The 14,640-nt window shown below is 51.1% G+C and overlaps 7 protein-coding genes across 7 annotated transcripts; 3 read left to right on the forward strand and 4 right to left on the reverse strand.

Moving 5' to 3' along the window:
- Nucleotides 1-59: 59 nt before the first annotated feature.
- N7481_003013 (agmatinase) lies at nt 60-1,438 on the reverse strand (the record flags this gene model as incomplete). Its single annotated transcript, XM_057262232.1, has 3 exons — nt 60-1,048; nt 1,122-1,248; nt 1,307-1,438. Coding segments are annotated over 3 exons (1,248 nt in total), but the record flags the coding sequence as incomplete, so codon positions are not given.
- Nucleotides 1,439-1,789: 351 nt separating this feature from the next.
- Nucleotides 1,790-3,898, forward strand: N7481_003014 (putative beta-ketoacyl synthase (Cem1); the record flags this gene model as incomplete). Its single annotated transcript, XM_057262233.1, has 8 exons — nt 1,790-1,841; nt 2,205-2,371; nt 2,458-2,565; nt 2,645-2,716; nt 2,790-2,876; nt 2,949-3,215; nt 3,282-3,650; nt 3,737-3,898. The coding sequence occupies 8 exons, from the start codon at nt 1,790-1,792 to the stop codon at nt 3,896-3,898; spliced, it is 1,284 nt and encodes a 427-aa protein (XP_057123894.1).
- Nucleotides 3,899-5,647: 1,749 nt separating this feature from the next.
- Nucleotides 5,648-7,088, forward strand: N7481_003015 (deubiquitination module subunit SGF73; the record flags this gene model as incomplete). Its single annotated transcript, XM_057262234.1, has 4 exons — nt 5,648-5,675; nt 5,788-5,901; nt 5,999-6,625; nt 6,703-7,088. 4 exons carry the CDS (start codon nt 5,648-5,650, stop codon nt 7,086-7,088), a joined length of 1,155 nt encoding a protein of 384 aa, XP_057123895.1.
- A 530-nt stretch (nt 7,089-7,618) lies between these two features.
- Nucleotides 7,619-8,268, reverse strand: N7481_003016 (ribonuclease H2 subunit C; the record flags this gene model as incomplete). The annotated part of the gene is made up of 3 exons (XM_057262235.1): nt 7,619-7,872; nt 7,944-8,018; nt 8,103-8,268. The coding sequence occupies 3 exons, from the start codon at nt 8,266-8,268 to the stop codon at nt 7,619-7,621; spliced, it is 495 nt and encodes a 164-aa protein (XP_057123896.1).
- A 627-nt stretch (nt 8,269-8,895) lies between these two features.
- On the reverse strand, nt 8,896-9,750 carry rex4 (putative 3'-5' exonuclease; the record flags this gene model as incomplete). Its single annotated transcript, XM_057262236.1, has 2 exons — nt 8,896-9,337; nt 9,413-9,750. The coding sequence occupies 2 exons, from the start codon at nt 9,748-9,750 to the stop codon at nt 8,896-8,898; spliced, it is 780 nt and encodes a 259-aa protein (XP_057123897.1).
- A 384-nt stretch (nt 9,751-10,134) lies between these two features.
- N7481_003018 (ribosome biogenesis protein NOP53) lies at nt 10,135-11,576 on the reverse strand (the record flags this gene model as incomplete). The annotated part of the gene is made up of 3 exons (XM_057262237.1): nt 10,135-10,357; nt 10,420-11,364; nt 11,443-11,576. The coding sequence occupies 3 exons, from the start codon at nt 11,574-11,576 to the stop codon at nt 10,135-10,137; spliced, it is 1,302 nt and encodes a 433-aa protein (XP_057123898.1).
- Nucleotides 11,577-11,872: 296 nt separating this feature from the next.
- Nucleotides 11,873-14,390, forward strand: cef1 (putative cell division control protein (Cdc5); the record flags this gene model as incomplete). Its single annotated transcript, XM_057262238.1, has 3 exons — nt 11,873-11,898; nt 11,955-11,988; nt 12,069-14,390. The coding sequence occupies 3 exons, from the start codon at nt 11,873-11,875 to the stop codon at nt 14,388-14,390; spliced, it is 2,382 nt and encodes a 793-aa protein (XP_057123899.1).
- Nucleotides 14,391-14,640: the final 250 nt, after the last annotated feature.

A 14,640-nucleotide genomic window follows, 5' to 3' on the forward strand; every position in this document is an offset into this window, starting at 1 on the left:
CTACAATCATGTGTCTCATCTCATATGCAACCTGTACAACCCACACTTGAAACTCACAGCTCATCACGAGTAACCTCCTCAGCAGACTTCGCCTCCGCCTCAGCAGTCTCACCATCATACAAACGACCATACCAACCACCCAAATCCTCCTTAACACCCGACTTGACCATGCTAGTAATAATTTCAAAAGCAACCTGAGCCGCTGCAAGAGCCGTAGTCTCCCCCTTATTATCATAAGCAGGCGAGACCTCAACAATATCCGCACCAACAAGGTTAAGCTTCTCCAAACCGCGCAGGATACGAATAAACTCGCGCGTAGTCCAACCACCCGGCTCGGGGGTACCAGTTCCAGGCGCAGTCGACGGATCCAAAACATCAATATCAACCGAGAGATAAACAGGCTGTTCAGGATCAAGACCAGTGCGAGCAATAATAGTCTCAACAACACCCATAGGACCAAGCTCATCAATATCATCAGCATGAATCCGAATAAATCCCTGCTCAGGACCGGGGTTCGTATAATCCCCCGCATCAACACCAGTCAAGCGCGTGCGCAGTCCCGCATGCGCAGAGGTGGTGTTGGAAATCAGTCCCTCCCGACTAGCCTTGTGAAAGAAACTGCCGTGATTGAACTGCGTCTGCTCACTCTGCCAATACGAAGAGTATCGGACCGGATTCCACGTATCGAGATGCGCATCGAAATGCAGAACCGTAATCGGCTTCTGATAAATCTGATACAAGGCACGCAGAGCGGGGAGAGCAACGCTGTGATCACCGCCCAGAGTGACGAGCTTCGGGTGGCCGGTGCCAATGCTATCGCCGCCCTTGGGCGCGACGTTGACGGTCTTGCGCGAACCAAGCTCCAGGAAGGCTTCGTACATTTGGCGCTCGGCGAGTCCATTGTCGAAGGGGGTGATTGGGATGTCGCCGCAGTCGGTGATCTTGGCCCAGGATTTGTAGGGGTTTATGCCGGCGCGGGTGTTGAAGCTTGTTCCGGACATTTGGCGGGCGCTGGCGGCGCGAATGGCGCGGGGTCCGAAGCGAGCGCCTGTTTTTTAAAAGGAAGGATTAGTTGGCTTTCTGGAAGGATCAAGCTGTAGGTATTATAGGATATAACATACCGGGTCGGTAGCTGACGGCCGTGTCGAAGGGGGCGCCAATAACGGCGATATCATAGTTCTCGCTCGGCTCGATCAAGCACTTGACCGGGTTGAGGTGGGCAAAGCTGGCAATGCCGGAGAAGGACCACTAGAAAATTGTTAGAATGGCTTGTACGATTAAGCTCCAAATTGACTGTCACACATACCTCCTGATCCCACTTCTTCAGCAACTCCTCGCGTTCATGTTCGGGGACGACCTCGGTATCGCCGTGGTGGGCGCAAGAGATAGCACCACCGGTCAGCGCCAGCAGGCTGACAAGGGACTTCCAGGCGGGCATTGTGAGAAAATAAAGCAAGTGACACTTAATCTGGAGAGAAAACAGAAAGAAGAAGGGAAAGCTGGGATATAAAGTGGTTCATGGTGGTGAATTCTCCTGTCAACTTCCTAATCGGCGTGGACATCGAAAGGGAAGGACCAACAGATGCGCCCCGCTGGGATCCGCCAGTCCGCCAGTCCGCACTTCCACTTCGTCCAGACTTTCCCTTCTTGGCTGAACCACTTCTGCACTGCACTGCACTGCACTGCACTGCACTGCTTTGCTTTGCTTTGCTTTGCTTCGCACTGCTTCGTATCTACTTCATAGCAATTGCAATTGCTCCCGCTACTGCTGTACAACTCAATTGCTGTCATGCGCCGTGTCGTCGTGACAGGCTTGGGCGCGGTGACTCCGCTAGGCGTAGGTGAGTTCTACACAATCCACTACATCATGGCAGCTTCACCCTCTCTTCCCCACCTCTTGCACCCTATCTGTCTATCGGGCCAGCCGAGCATGCACTTCTGCTGGCATTGACGGCACCGACATGGACTACCTGCATCCCATCCGCCGACACCGCATCCCCGGACTTTTCGCCGCAAAAAAACTGCCCGGCGTCTCCACTTGGCCGGATGGGGAAGGTCTTGTCAACCAATGACGGCATGCCGAGGGGGGTATCTATCCTATCTAAAACTGGGGAGGGGGAGAGCTTGGGGTCTACTGCAACTTCAACACAGGCGATAAGGCCATGTGCCTTTCCTTCGGCTGGAGCTAACACTTTCGGATACAGGCCTGCGCCGAACATGGAAGCGATTGCTGGATGGCCACTGCGGCATCGTCAATGTTACTGATCGTGACGAACGCTTCAAGGAAGTCCCTTGTCAGATTGCCGCTGTCGTGCCCAAAGGCAGTCGCAAGGATGGGGGGTGGATGGCGGAGGAGTGGTTGAGTCGAGGGGTGCGTATTTCTTGCTACTGCTGCTGCTGCTGCTGCTGCTGCTGCTGCTTCTTACCAGTAGTGTGCATTGACACTTATTCAACTAGGACGAACGCAAGATGGCTCTTTTCGCGCAATACGCCATGGCTGCTACGGAAGAGGCCTTGGAAGATGCTGGTTGGAAGCCGGAGCCTTTTGAGCAGCGAGAAGCGACGGTATGTACCTTGATTAGCTTAGTAGCTTTGAGCTTGCCTCGAGTATACTGGGGAGAAGTCATACTAATGGTCTGTGCAGGGAGTCTGTCTAGGATCCGGAATCGGTAATTTCGAGGAGATCTATAACACTGTCATTGCATACGACAAAGGAGTGAGTCTCCATTCCTAACTTGCTGCATCCCTCATAAAAAATGCGTTTTTTAACACTAACCAACTCGGCTCAGGGTTACAAAAAAGTCAGCCCCCTCTTCGTTCCCAAGCTGTTGATTAACCTAGGTGCGGGCCATATATCTATGAAATATGGATTCATGGTACGAACACACACACCTTTCCCAGGAAAGAATTAAAAATAATCGCACACATCACTTACACACAACTTCCAGGGCCCAAACCATTCCGCAACAACAGCTTGCACCACCGGCGCACACTCCGTCGGCGACGCAGCCCGCTTCATCGCCTGCGGAGACGCAGACGTGATGGTAGCCGGAGGCGCCGAGTCATGCATCCACCCCCTCGCCATTGGAGGATTCGCCCGGGCCCGAAGTCTGGCGACTGATTTTAACGATAATCCAGAGAAAGCATCCAGACCCTTCGATGCAGATCGTAAAGGTTTCGTCGTTGGCGAGGGTGCCGCCGTGCTTATTCTCGAGGTGAGTAGTGCATCTCACCCAATATTTGTCTCCCCACATCACTTACAACAGTACTACCACCAATAGGAACTCGAACACGCCCGCGCCCGTGGCGCAAGAATCTACGCCGAAGTCAAAGGCTACGGCTGTTCCAGCGACTCGCACCACATGACAGCTCCCAAAGAAAACGGCGAAGGCGCATACATGGCGATGAAGAAAGCGCTCAAACAAGCCCAACTCCCACCCTCCGCGGTAGATTATGTCAATGCGCACGCAACTTCTACGATCGTGGGCGATGCTGCTGAGAACGCCGCTATCAAGTCGCTTCTCCTTGGCCCGGGTGGTAAAGAGAAGGCGGAGAATGTGAATATTAGCAGTACCAAGGGTGCTGTGGGGCATCTTCTCGGTGGCGCTGGCGCTATCGAGGCTGCTTTTAGTGTGCTTGCTATTCAAGATGTGAGTTGAACCGTCCCAAGTATTACCTTGTGCTTAAGCTGGGCTTTGTTCCTTGGGGGGGGATTGGTTGGGCTGACGCTTTTTAGAATGTTATGCCGCCTACTATCAACCTGGATCGATTAGCGAGTGGGTTTGACTGCAATTATGCGGCTAATGAGGCTCAGTCGAGGAAGATTGATGTGGTTTTGACGAATAGTTTTGGGTTTGGGGGGACTAATAGTAGCTTGTGCTTTGTTCGGCACGATTGATTGGAAGAATAGGTGTAATGTACGATATTAATGGAAGATGCTTCAGGTTTTTCTGGCATGCTCAATTGATGACGGAGTTCTCTCTTACAATAACTACCATGCTACAAAGAATTGGTTATACTTCCAGTTGCCGGCATAGCAAGGTAAGGTAACCCTAGCTATGCTTCTATCTCAATTTACGATACATTGGGATTTCTTGGCCCTAGGCTCTTCCCCTTGAAGATACCACCAGTCTCTCCATCTCCTCATAACAGTCCGATAACACTGACCTCGTAAAAGAGACAGGTTCTGCCGAAACATCTGCTCCTTCGATAAAAATTGAGAAGAAGTACTCCCCGACCCATCGGATTGCTCCTCGAGGCGTCTGCTTGGGATCTTCTACCATATCACTGGCTTTCAATGTCCTCGGAAGAACCCGGTCTGCCTGGCTTCTCCACAGATCATTTTGAGGGATCAAGCCTGGTCCTAAGTCCTATCATTGTGTTAAAAGCAAGCACACATCCTTTCGATCATCGATCTCCCGAATTACCATTTTCCACGCCGTGTTGCATTGGCCACATCTTCCCCGGCGCAGAAGTTGGTCCTCCTCATTTCCTTTTTCTTCTTGGAGATATGTGTCGACAAGGGATTCTATGACACCGGCAAAATTGCCTTAAGCAGTCCCAATATGCTTACAGATATCGAGTCGTATAGTTCAACTGGTCATGCTGATTCACTCAGTGGGGTTTGTCAGTGAGGCCTTATGCTTAAGGCATCTCCACATGCCGCGTACGATGACATTTACCAGTAGTATAAAAATCTACTATCGTACAAGGGATGCATTAATAGGATAGGAAAGACCAGAAACACAAGATAGTAAAATGGCCTGCCTGCCAGAATCCCAAAGGCGCTCTACCAGCAGGGTATAACGTGTTTAATGGGTTATCCGGCCACCCGTGTAAGCCGGCCACTCAAAACACCATACTAAAAGCGATAAATTACAATTCGATATCTCAACATCTATAGTAATTAAAACCTCAATATTGAAGTTCTGTGACCGCTGTTATACCCCTATCACAAAAATATAGAAAGTAATAACATAGGCATATATCCATGGATAGTACCTAGGTATGCAGCTAAATATGCTTATCTTCGATGAAATATATATATCACGATGTGTTGAATGGCAATATAGTAGAATAGTTAATAAAATTAATGAAATTAGTTCAAATTAAACTATATTGTTCTATATCGTTGAGCACGAATACTGGATAATATATAGCCTTAAAAAGGTATGGCTGTTGAAATATCGAATTATATAAAATATCGCTTTTATGGTGTTCTTGGGTGGCCGGCTTGCACGGGTGGCCGGATAACCCATGAAACACGTTAGTACTAGTACTACCTAGAATTACTACTTGTCCAAGGTTTAGATTCTGGTTTAAGACTCGAATGCCTGGAAGGCTTTCCAAGACTTGCTCAAAGTATGCAAGGGGTCCTATAACATTTCTGCAATCAACACAAAAACCACCCTGAGATTTTCAAAATATATGCAAGTTCCTGGTGTGCCTCTTTACTATGACGACGGATCACTTACGGGAAACACGTGACCCAGTCCCAAATGCGGAGCCCCAGCCCGACCGTCGACGACGGACATCGAAGTGAACAACCACCCCGACAACCACCCTGGCACGACAAGAATTCTACAGAGAGTGCCAGAGAGAGAGAGAGATCCGCTGCGCCAGGGCAATTACAGCACTTGCGCTCATCATGACGACTAACGGCGACTCCAGTCGAGGTAGGCCCGCCACCGCAACCCTTTGATGGGAAAGCGTGACTATGAACCGCGCCTGATCAGGGCCGGCAAGATTGAAAGATGGGATGGCTAACATTTCTCTCCGACTAAACAGCCTCGGGCAATTTGGTCGAGGCGTCGGGCTACAAGTTTACAGAAAAGGATACCAAACCCGGCAAGATGAAGGTGAAGAAGACATCTAAGGGCTCGACGAAGAAGAAGGCAGATGGTACGTTCGCTTTTGGCACAGGATGCTGGCTGTCTGGCTAGCTTTTAATTGGAAAGGGGACACGAGCTTACCTGTGGTTCTTTTTTTTTTTTTTCAGATAGCAAGGATGGTCCCCTCGATACCTCGCCTACTTCCTCACCACTGCCCAAATTGGACGATAAGATCGCCGCCTCTTTCCCGACGGGTAAACCGCGTGAGCAGGACTTGCTGGAAACGGTTATATGCAAACATTGCAAGCGCCCCGCGCTCAAGTCCAGTGCGCCGGAGCACATTCGTGGCTGTCTGAAAGCGAAGCAGGAGAAAGCGCGCAAGAAGAAGGAGGCGCGCGACGCGGCGAATCGAGCCAAGGCCGGTGATGTGGGCGATATCGACGAAAAAGATGGGCCAGAAGATTCGATGAAAGGCCAGAAGAGTGCGAAGAAGAGTGCTGTCAAGGGCACCGAAGATGGGACGAAGAAGGGAAAGAAGCGCAAGGCGGACGAAGATGATACCAAGCCCAAGAAGAAGAAGAAGGATGAGCCCAAGGCGAAGGCGGCTAAGCCTAAGGGGCCTGTCGATGTCGAGAAGCAGTGTGGTGTCACATTGCCCAATGGTGCTCAATGCGCGCGCTCGTTGACATGTAAGAGTCACTCGATGGGCGCGAAGCGTGCAGTGCCGGGTCGGTCTTTACCATATGATATGCTACTACAGCAATATCAGAAAAAGAACCAGGCTCGACAGCAGAGTATGTGTTCCCCCCTACTTCTCCCGTCTTTGACTACAGAGAACGTTTGGACTAATATGTTTTATTCTTACTTACAGAGGCTGCTATCGACGCCAATGCTCCGCTGCAAGAAGATTTGGAAACAAGCGGGCCCGTTGATTCAGACGAAGAACGAGATTCCGTCATGGCGGCCATTGCCCGATCCGCGCCCAAACCCATCGCTGAACATACCCTCATCACCTCTAAGACCAAGTATAGATACGTCCGGATCAAAGAGCAGATGCAGCATGCCATCGGTGGTCGAGGTGGCGGCTCTCTCTTCTCTACCGACGACAGCCAGCCATCCTCTCTGTTCGGCGGCGGAAATCTGTTTTCGCCATTCGATAGTGTTGTCGATACCACCTCATCCCCCGTCATTGGGTCCATGGACCCAAATGATCAAACTTCACAGGCTGCTCGCAAAACCCCAGTGGCGGCGGCTTAAGGGGTATGAGTGTGATAGATATGATTTACGACTTTATTCGGCATTTGGTTCTTCTCGTTGGTGGAATGCAGACGTTGGCGTTTAGGGGCGCTGGATGCTCACGCATAACTTCTTATTGGCATTGTGGCCGGTTTTTTTTTTTTTTTTTTTCGATCCGATACTTGCGGGTTGGGTGTGGAACAGGCTGGTTCTGTTAGGTTCGGTGATAACATGATACCCCGGTTGGTGTGACTCGCTATGCGAGTGTTTCAATGCATTCCTTTTCATCTCTTTTACCTTATAGCATATTGATGCTACCGTACTCTTATGCAATGGCTACGGGGTGATATTCGTCCTAGCAGGTAGAAGTGGCATATTGGATCTTATTTTCCAAGGTTAACGCATTAAATTCTGGCAGGCGATACATTATTATTTTGAGGCCAAGGCAAGCTATGCAGTTACTAGTAGTTTAGCTGTTCTCGTCATAAATGGTTACTTGGACGCGTCCTTCCCATCACCAGTAGAAGGAACACCATGCATCTTAAAAAAGGTCAGAGTAAACCCCTAAAAGGAGAGAAAGGTGAACATACCGTCTCGGCAAACCGCACCCATTCCTCCACACCTTTAACATAGACATCATCCGCCGCAGGCAAATGCTCATGTCCCCAGATCATCATATCTTCAAAGGTACCCTGTGTCTCGAGGATCTTGACCGATTCCTCAGGTTGAACTTCGACGACGTCTTCATTTTGGTCGAATGATTGCGAAGGAGGGAGAATACGCTCTGTTGGTGTTGCGATGACGCCTGTCCACGAGTTATTTGTAAGTTCACACCCCCGTAAAGTGTTCAGAAATGAGGATTGCCTGGCTGCGCACCTTGGTATCCATCTGGAACTGCAACGCGCCGGCCACGCAGTCTGCGGCCACGATAATGTGCGGTCTCAATATTGTCTGATCCATTTATCAATCAGTATATTTACGGCTTTTCAATGCCTGTGCGAGTGGATATGGTTGGAACGGCAGAACTGTCCGTACCTTTCTCGTCCGTCTTCGGCGCCCAGAATCGCCCGGCGGGCTCGATGGGTCCATCATGATGAATTCGGCAGGGGAGAATGTTGGGTGTGAATGTTGCGCCAGAGGAGCCTTCTTCTGACTGTGCACCTGGCTTTGAGGCCGATTGGAAGGCATACATGTCTGGCATGGTGTCGCGAGCTGTGATCGCCCCGCGGAGCTAGGTGGTCGATGGGTGTGGTATAGATATTTGGCAAGATGCAGTTGTTTGGCGATCGACCGAAGTGAAAGTTAAACTGGCTTGACTTGGGTGTGTCGCGAGGGTATTGAAGTTGTGTAGTTCTTTGCGTGGTCGAAAGGCGCGTCGCGCTGCGCGTTAAGTGGAATTGGGCGGAGAGCGGACAGTCGCTACACTTCTAGTGTTATACAATTACTTGAACACACACGTTGCTCAATTCTTTACTTTCAACTTAGGAAATGATTATTTTCATACAATTATACTCTATAGTATTGGTCATATATGTCAAATTCTAATGCAATTCTTCAACTGGATGCGAATTGGGGTATACATGTGCACCTCAAGGGTATTTAGATACAGTCTCGTCTCGTCTCGCTTCGCCTCATCAGGCCGGCACCAAGTAATAAAGAAGATCAGCGCTTCTTCTTAGTCGACTTCTTCTTTTTCTTCTTTTTCTGCCCATCCACCTTTTCTCTATTTTCAGTATTCGCCCGGATCGGCCACTTCTTCAAATGCTCCCGCTCAAACGAGTCCTTCTCTCTCCTATACAAAGCCATTGTCGCCCGAGCATCCTCCACACTAGAATGCGCCCCTTCCTGAATCTTCAACCCAAGGAAGTGCTCCGCAAGAATCTTCAGTCGGGGGGGATCCACCGCCGGCAATTTTCCGGTATTCCGCGTGCTTGCTTGTATCACGAATATCACGCTTCGGGTGAGCAAACATCAAGGCATCGAGGTCGTTGCTCACGGCGTGACCGACAAGAACCCGTCCTTCCATGATCCCGTATACCTCTTTCTGGACTGTTTCGAGGGTTCGCGCTTCCACCATGTGCTTCGGCATAATGCCGCTGACGTGTGTTCGCCAATCTGTAACCATCTCTTTAGGCCGAACGTAGGAGTCGTAGATCTGGTCGCCGTTGAAGTTGACGATACTAACTCGTGCAAGGACGGAGTCGTTGTCGGGGTGCGGTCCAACGCCTACCATTTCGCAATCCATGGCGACATATTTTCCTATTTCAGCGCTGTAAGGAAGGAATGACATTAGTAAACTTCATGTAGATATTGAGGGAGAAATAATAGTCGAGATTCAAACGTACGTAGCGGAGAGGCCCTCATTCTCTTTCGATCTGAGTGTTTCCGTCGGAGTCTTGGACAAAGTTGCAGTGCTAGACTTCCTCCGTAAAGTTGTCGAGGACGAATCAGTCTCTGCTCCGTCCGCCATTCTTTTCCTCTTCAGGAGTGGTTTTGAGTCTCTGGATTTTGACTGGTCTTTCTGAGTGAACTTTGTTTTCTTCACGGTGCCATGTCCGGACTCGCGATCAGAAACCTTGCGTTTCGAGGCCGATTTGGAGGCCGGTGCCGAGGTTGAGGCACTTCCTTTCTTGAGAGTTGCCTGTAACTTCTTCCAGTTGCTGGAAAGACTTGCTGTGTCCATTCCGAGGGTACCAATTCTGTCGAGGTTATTGCATTGCGATGAAAAAAGTTGGAGTCGATTCGGAGGAGACGAATTGCCGTTCACTTTTTCTGCCGACAAAAAAGTGGCGCGCTGATAGGAGCACACCGCCTGCTTTAAAAGGAAATATCGTATCAACTATATGAGAGGAAACATGGGAAGGACTATTGAATACTATTATCACTCCTGAGTTACTGATCTACGCTGTTGAGGTACAAGAATAGATGGTCTGATCAAATTTGAAACTATAAATCTCTACTTTATCCCAGAAACAATATGTAGAGCGCTGATATTTGCCCATGATGTATGTCCAATCATCCCGGTACGCCATTTTGAAAGTCATCAAAGCCAGATAAACAAGTTTTACTAGTACTCGACACCAGGGACCTTGAAATCCTTGGCCATCCACTTCTCCGTAACCTTTCTCTTCGCCTTGCGAGCTTGCGTCACAGGCTTGCGAGACTCAAGCTTGCCTTGCACAATCAACGTACGGAAACGGTCGTCCAGAAGGTTACCCTCAGGCTTAAGCAGACGGAGAGAGTCCTGGAGTTCATCGGGGAGGACTAGTTCCAAGCGCTTCTCAGGAGGACTGTGATAGTAGTTAGCAATGGCCCCAAATAGTTTTCAAGTAGAATAATGAAGGGTACGTACGCATTCTTGCCACCAAAGGGCTTTCGGCGCAACTTGGTCTCATCACCCTCCTCCCCATCGTCGGCATCCGAATCATCCGCACCATGGAGTTCTCGTTGCTTGGCGAGTTCTGTGAGCTCCTCCACACGGGCGAGCTGGGCATCTTTCTTGGTCTTCTGAGCCTCCCACTTCGCTAGCCTCTCGGCTTCCTTTCGTCGTGTGGCCTTGTTCCGCTGGGTCTTAGACTTTCTCTCGGGACGCTTCTTGTTCAGCCACTCGGGCTTCTCATATTCACTCTCGAAGCCTTCCCATGCGCTCTCATCGTCAGACTTGACCTCGCCATCGTCGCCCTGGGCTTCTTCGATTAAACGCTGCTTTTCCTGCTCCTTCCGCTCCTCCTCGAGACGCAGCTTCTCCGCCTCGACTGCCTCCTTTCCATGCTCCTCAAGTAGCTGGTCCCACTGCTCAAAAACGGGGTTGTAGCTGGTTCCTGCATGGGGCATGCGCACTGCGGGGATGACCTTTCCGTTGGCTGCAAGCGAAATGGGGGCGTGCTTCAAGGTCTCCGGGGCGACCTTGGCCTTAGGCTTGGGCAGGAAGTTAAACTGGGGGTCTTCGACAGCGACGGAGTCATCGGCATCGGCATCCTCCGCCCAGGGGTCGTAAAGTTGGTTGTTGCCCTTCTTGGTGAAATCCGCATCCCTCGCCGACTGCTTCAGGCGTAGCATATCCTTCTTGGTCACCCAGTCCTTGCGGTGCTTCTTGGTCTTTGGCTCAATGACACCGTCGGTCACATTGGAGTTGACGCGCTTGCGGGAGTCGATTGCTGGAATAGCAGAACGCTGAGCGATGATCTCGTCGGCCTTGAGGGGCTTGTGCTTTTTTGCGATGGCATTTCGTACATGCTCAGTGCCAGTGGTATCGATAGTGAACAGTTCATCGGAGGGTTTCTCAGACACAAGGCCACTGAGAAAAGACAAAAAAATGATTAGCAAGAGCCTCAATTATTTCAAAGTTGAATATTTATGGAGACAATCGACATACCCTTTGATTTCTTCATCTTTCAACTGGCGCAGTCCCTCCTGGACCTCTGTAACATCGACATTCTTACGCCAGGCCTTCTTGCCTTTGCGAGAAGGCTGCTTGAACTGCTGCGGAGCATCCAACTTGGTCGACATGGTTGGTTGGTGGAGTCTCTCTTTCCGTTCAAGTTCTCTTTTTTTTTTGCAGGGCCGACGAACCAAAAAAAAAACCAAAAAGTCCGGGAATCTGCTGACTAACGCGGGGGCGGCCAAGCGGGCGGTGAAGCGACTTTGAACTTCCGCGTGCCAGAAGAGATTCAAGACCACATCTAGCTTCACTTCTGCGCGCGACTCTCCGGGGACCTCGTCTTTTTCTTTATCCCCGGCAGCTTGCAATTCGATCCCTACCACTTACAGGTTGGATAAAAAAGCGTCTGCTTTGATCGTGCGCCATGCCTGTCGTCAAGGGAGGTGTCTGGTGAGTTTTCTGTCAAACCTCCATCTTCTACCTACTCGCGACTAATACAATTTTAGGACCAATATCGAGGACGAAGTCCTTCGGGCCGCCGTAAGTTACCTTCAAATTGCGATATCAAGCTTCTGTCTTTTTGTTTTCCCCCGGATGGTGCAAATGCTGACTGGTCATAGGTATCGAAATATGGTCTCAACCAATGGGCCCGAGTCTCTTCGCTCCTCGCTCGAAAGACCCCGAAGCAATGCAAAGCGCGCTGGATAGAATGGTTGGACCCGGGTATCCGTAAGGTCGAATGGTCGCGCGAGGAAGACGAGAAGCTTTTGCACCTGGCCAAATTGATGCCCACCCAATGGCGTACCATTGCCCCTATCGTCGGTCGGACCGCCACACAATGTCTCGAACGGTATCAAAAACTGCTGGATGAGGCGGAAGCCCGTGAGAACGATGATCTGGGATTGGGAGGACCTGAAGGAGGAGAGTCCGCTGCTCCTAGCGCCGATGATGTCCGACGTCTACGCCCCGGCGAGCTGGATCCCGACCCTGAATCGAAGCCCGCCCGCCCCGACACTATCGATCTGGACGAGGATGAGAAGGAGATGCTCAGCGAAGCTCGTGCGCGTCTCGCCAACACACAGGGTAAAAAGGCAAAGCGTAAGGCTCGCGAGCGTCAGCTGGAAGAGTCGCGCCGTTTGGCCGTGTTGCAGAAGCGCCGTGAGCTCAAGCATGCCGGTATTAACGTCAAGGTGGTTACCCGGAAGCCGGGCCAGATGGATTACAATGCCGATATCCCATTCGAGAAGCCGGCCGCACCTGGATTCTACGATACCATCGAGGAGCAAGCCACCAATGAACGCCAACGAGAGATGTTCGACCCTCGAAAGCAGCAGCTGGCCAATAAGCGGAAGGGCGACCAAGACGAGGATAATGAGCGCAAAAAACAAAAGAGCGACAAGAACAGCACTTCAGCTGCTTCCGCTGCCGCCGCGCGTGCCGGCCAAATGCAGAAGATTCGCGAAGCAGAGCAAAGCAGCAAGCGACGGGGTCTGAATCTGCCGGCGCCGCAAGTCAGCGAAGGCGAGATGGAGGATATTATCAAGATGGGCATGGCTGGAGACAAAGCTAGCCGGATGAGTGCCGATGAAGAGATGACTCGGGGTCTTATTGGAAACTACGGAGCTATTGTTGGAGGAACTCCCATCAGAACACCCCGAGCTGCCCCTGAAGAAGATCACATCGCGAATGAAATTAAGAACATTCGGGCTTTGACCGAAACACAATCGTCTCTGCTTGGAGGCGACAACACTCCTCTTCACGAGGGTGGCTCTTCCACTGGCTTTGATGGAATTGCCCCTCGACGACAAGATATTGTTACTCCTAACCCAATGGCTACACCGTTCCGACAGGCCAACGGCGTGGGCGCAACCCCTCTACAGGGCGGTATTGGGCCTGGTGCCACGCCGCTACGGACGCCTCGAGACCACTTCGCTCTTAATCGCGAGGGAGCCCAGCCTGTTGGAAGCACCCCTCGTGATATCAGAACCCACGAGAACTTTATGCGCCAACAAATGCGCAGCAAGCTCGCCTCGCTTCCGAGGCCTAAGGAGACCGAATGGGAACTAGAGGAACTTCCCTCCGAGACCGCCGAGCCTGCTGCTGCTGTCGAGTTCAGCGAGGAAGACGCGGCTGAGCGGGATCGCCGAGACCGCGAGGCTCGTGAGAAGGCCGCTCAAGCAGAGTTCAAGCGCCAGTCACAGGCGTACCAGCGAGGTTTGCCTCGACCTGCTGTCCTCGATCTCAGCGCCTTGATGGAGCGGGCCTCCCATGTCGCTGACCCGATTGAAGGTCTTATCGCCAAGGAGGCTGCACTTATCATTGCCCACGACGCACGGAGGTACCCAGTCCCGGGCGCTAAGGTGGAGGGCAAGGCGCCCAAGCTGGGCCGTGTTGATGATAAGTTCCTGGAGGCCGCTCGAGTGGCTATCGCCGCCGAAGCGGCTGCTGAAGCACAGCAACAACAACAAGAGAACTGGCAAGAACAGTTTGACGGCGTTTGGACAAACACCCGCGCCAAAGCTCTACCCGGCCTGGACAAGTACATCGATGAAGAGGAGCAAGATGCATTCCTGGAGGAGCAGCGCATGATCGGTGCCTTTGATAATGTCCAAGAATCTCTCCTTGCCACCGCCGAACGAGGCAACAAGCTGGAGAAGAAGCTGTCCTTGCACTATGGCGGATATCAGAACCGTGCCAAGACGCTACGCTCCAAGATCGTGGAAGCCAGTGTCACATTGCCCAAGGTTCAAGATGACCTGGACGCCTTCCGCACCTTACAGATCTCAGAGGAGGCGGCTGTGTCGAGTCGTCTGGAGAAGCTGCGAGAGGAGGTTTCTTCGATCATGCGCCGCGAGCGTGAGGCACAGGAATTGTATAAGAGCCGGAAGGACGAACTTGATGAGCTTGTCGCCGGGACTGCCACGGTTAATGGGTGGCATTAAGTTGTTGGCTTTGTTGGATATCTCTTTTTTCGCCGAGTTCTTTTCTGGAAGGTCATGACCCATTACCCGCTTCGTTTATTGTATCATTAGGAAAGGTTCAAGTTCTTTTTATTTGCTATGGTAAATTAAAATCCATTGGAAGTATAACTGGCATCTTATATACTACTACTAGTATCTGTAAGAACAAGATTAGAATAGTAGATAATCATTATGTATAGGTAATTGGGGATTTATGATTCAAGATACCGCC

This window comes from Penicillium waksmanii, assembly GCF_028829765.1.
Source record: "Penicillium waksmanii strain IBT 27052 chromosome Unknown utg000004l:1.0-5674109.0:1.0-5678898.0, whole genome shotgun sequence".
In the NCBI taxonomy this organism is placed as follows: domain Eukaryota; kingdom Fungi; phylum Ascomycota; class Eurotiomycetes; order Eurotiales; family Aspergillaceae; genus Penicillium; species Penicillium waksmanii.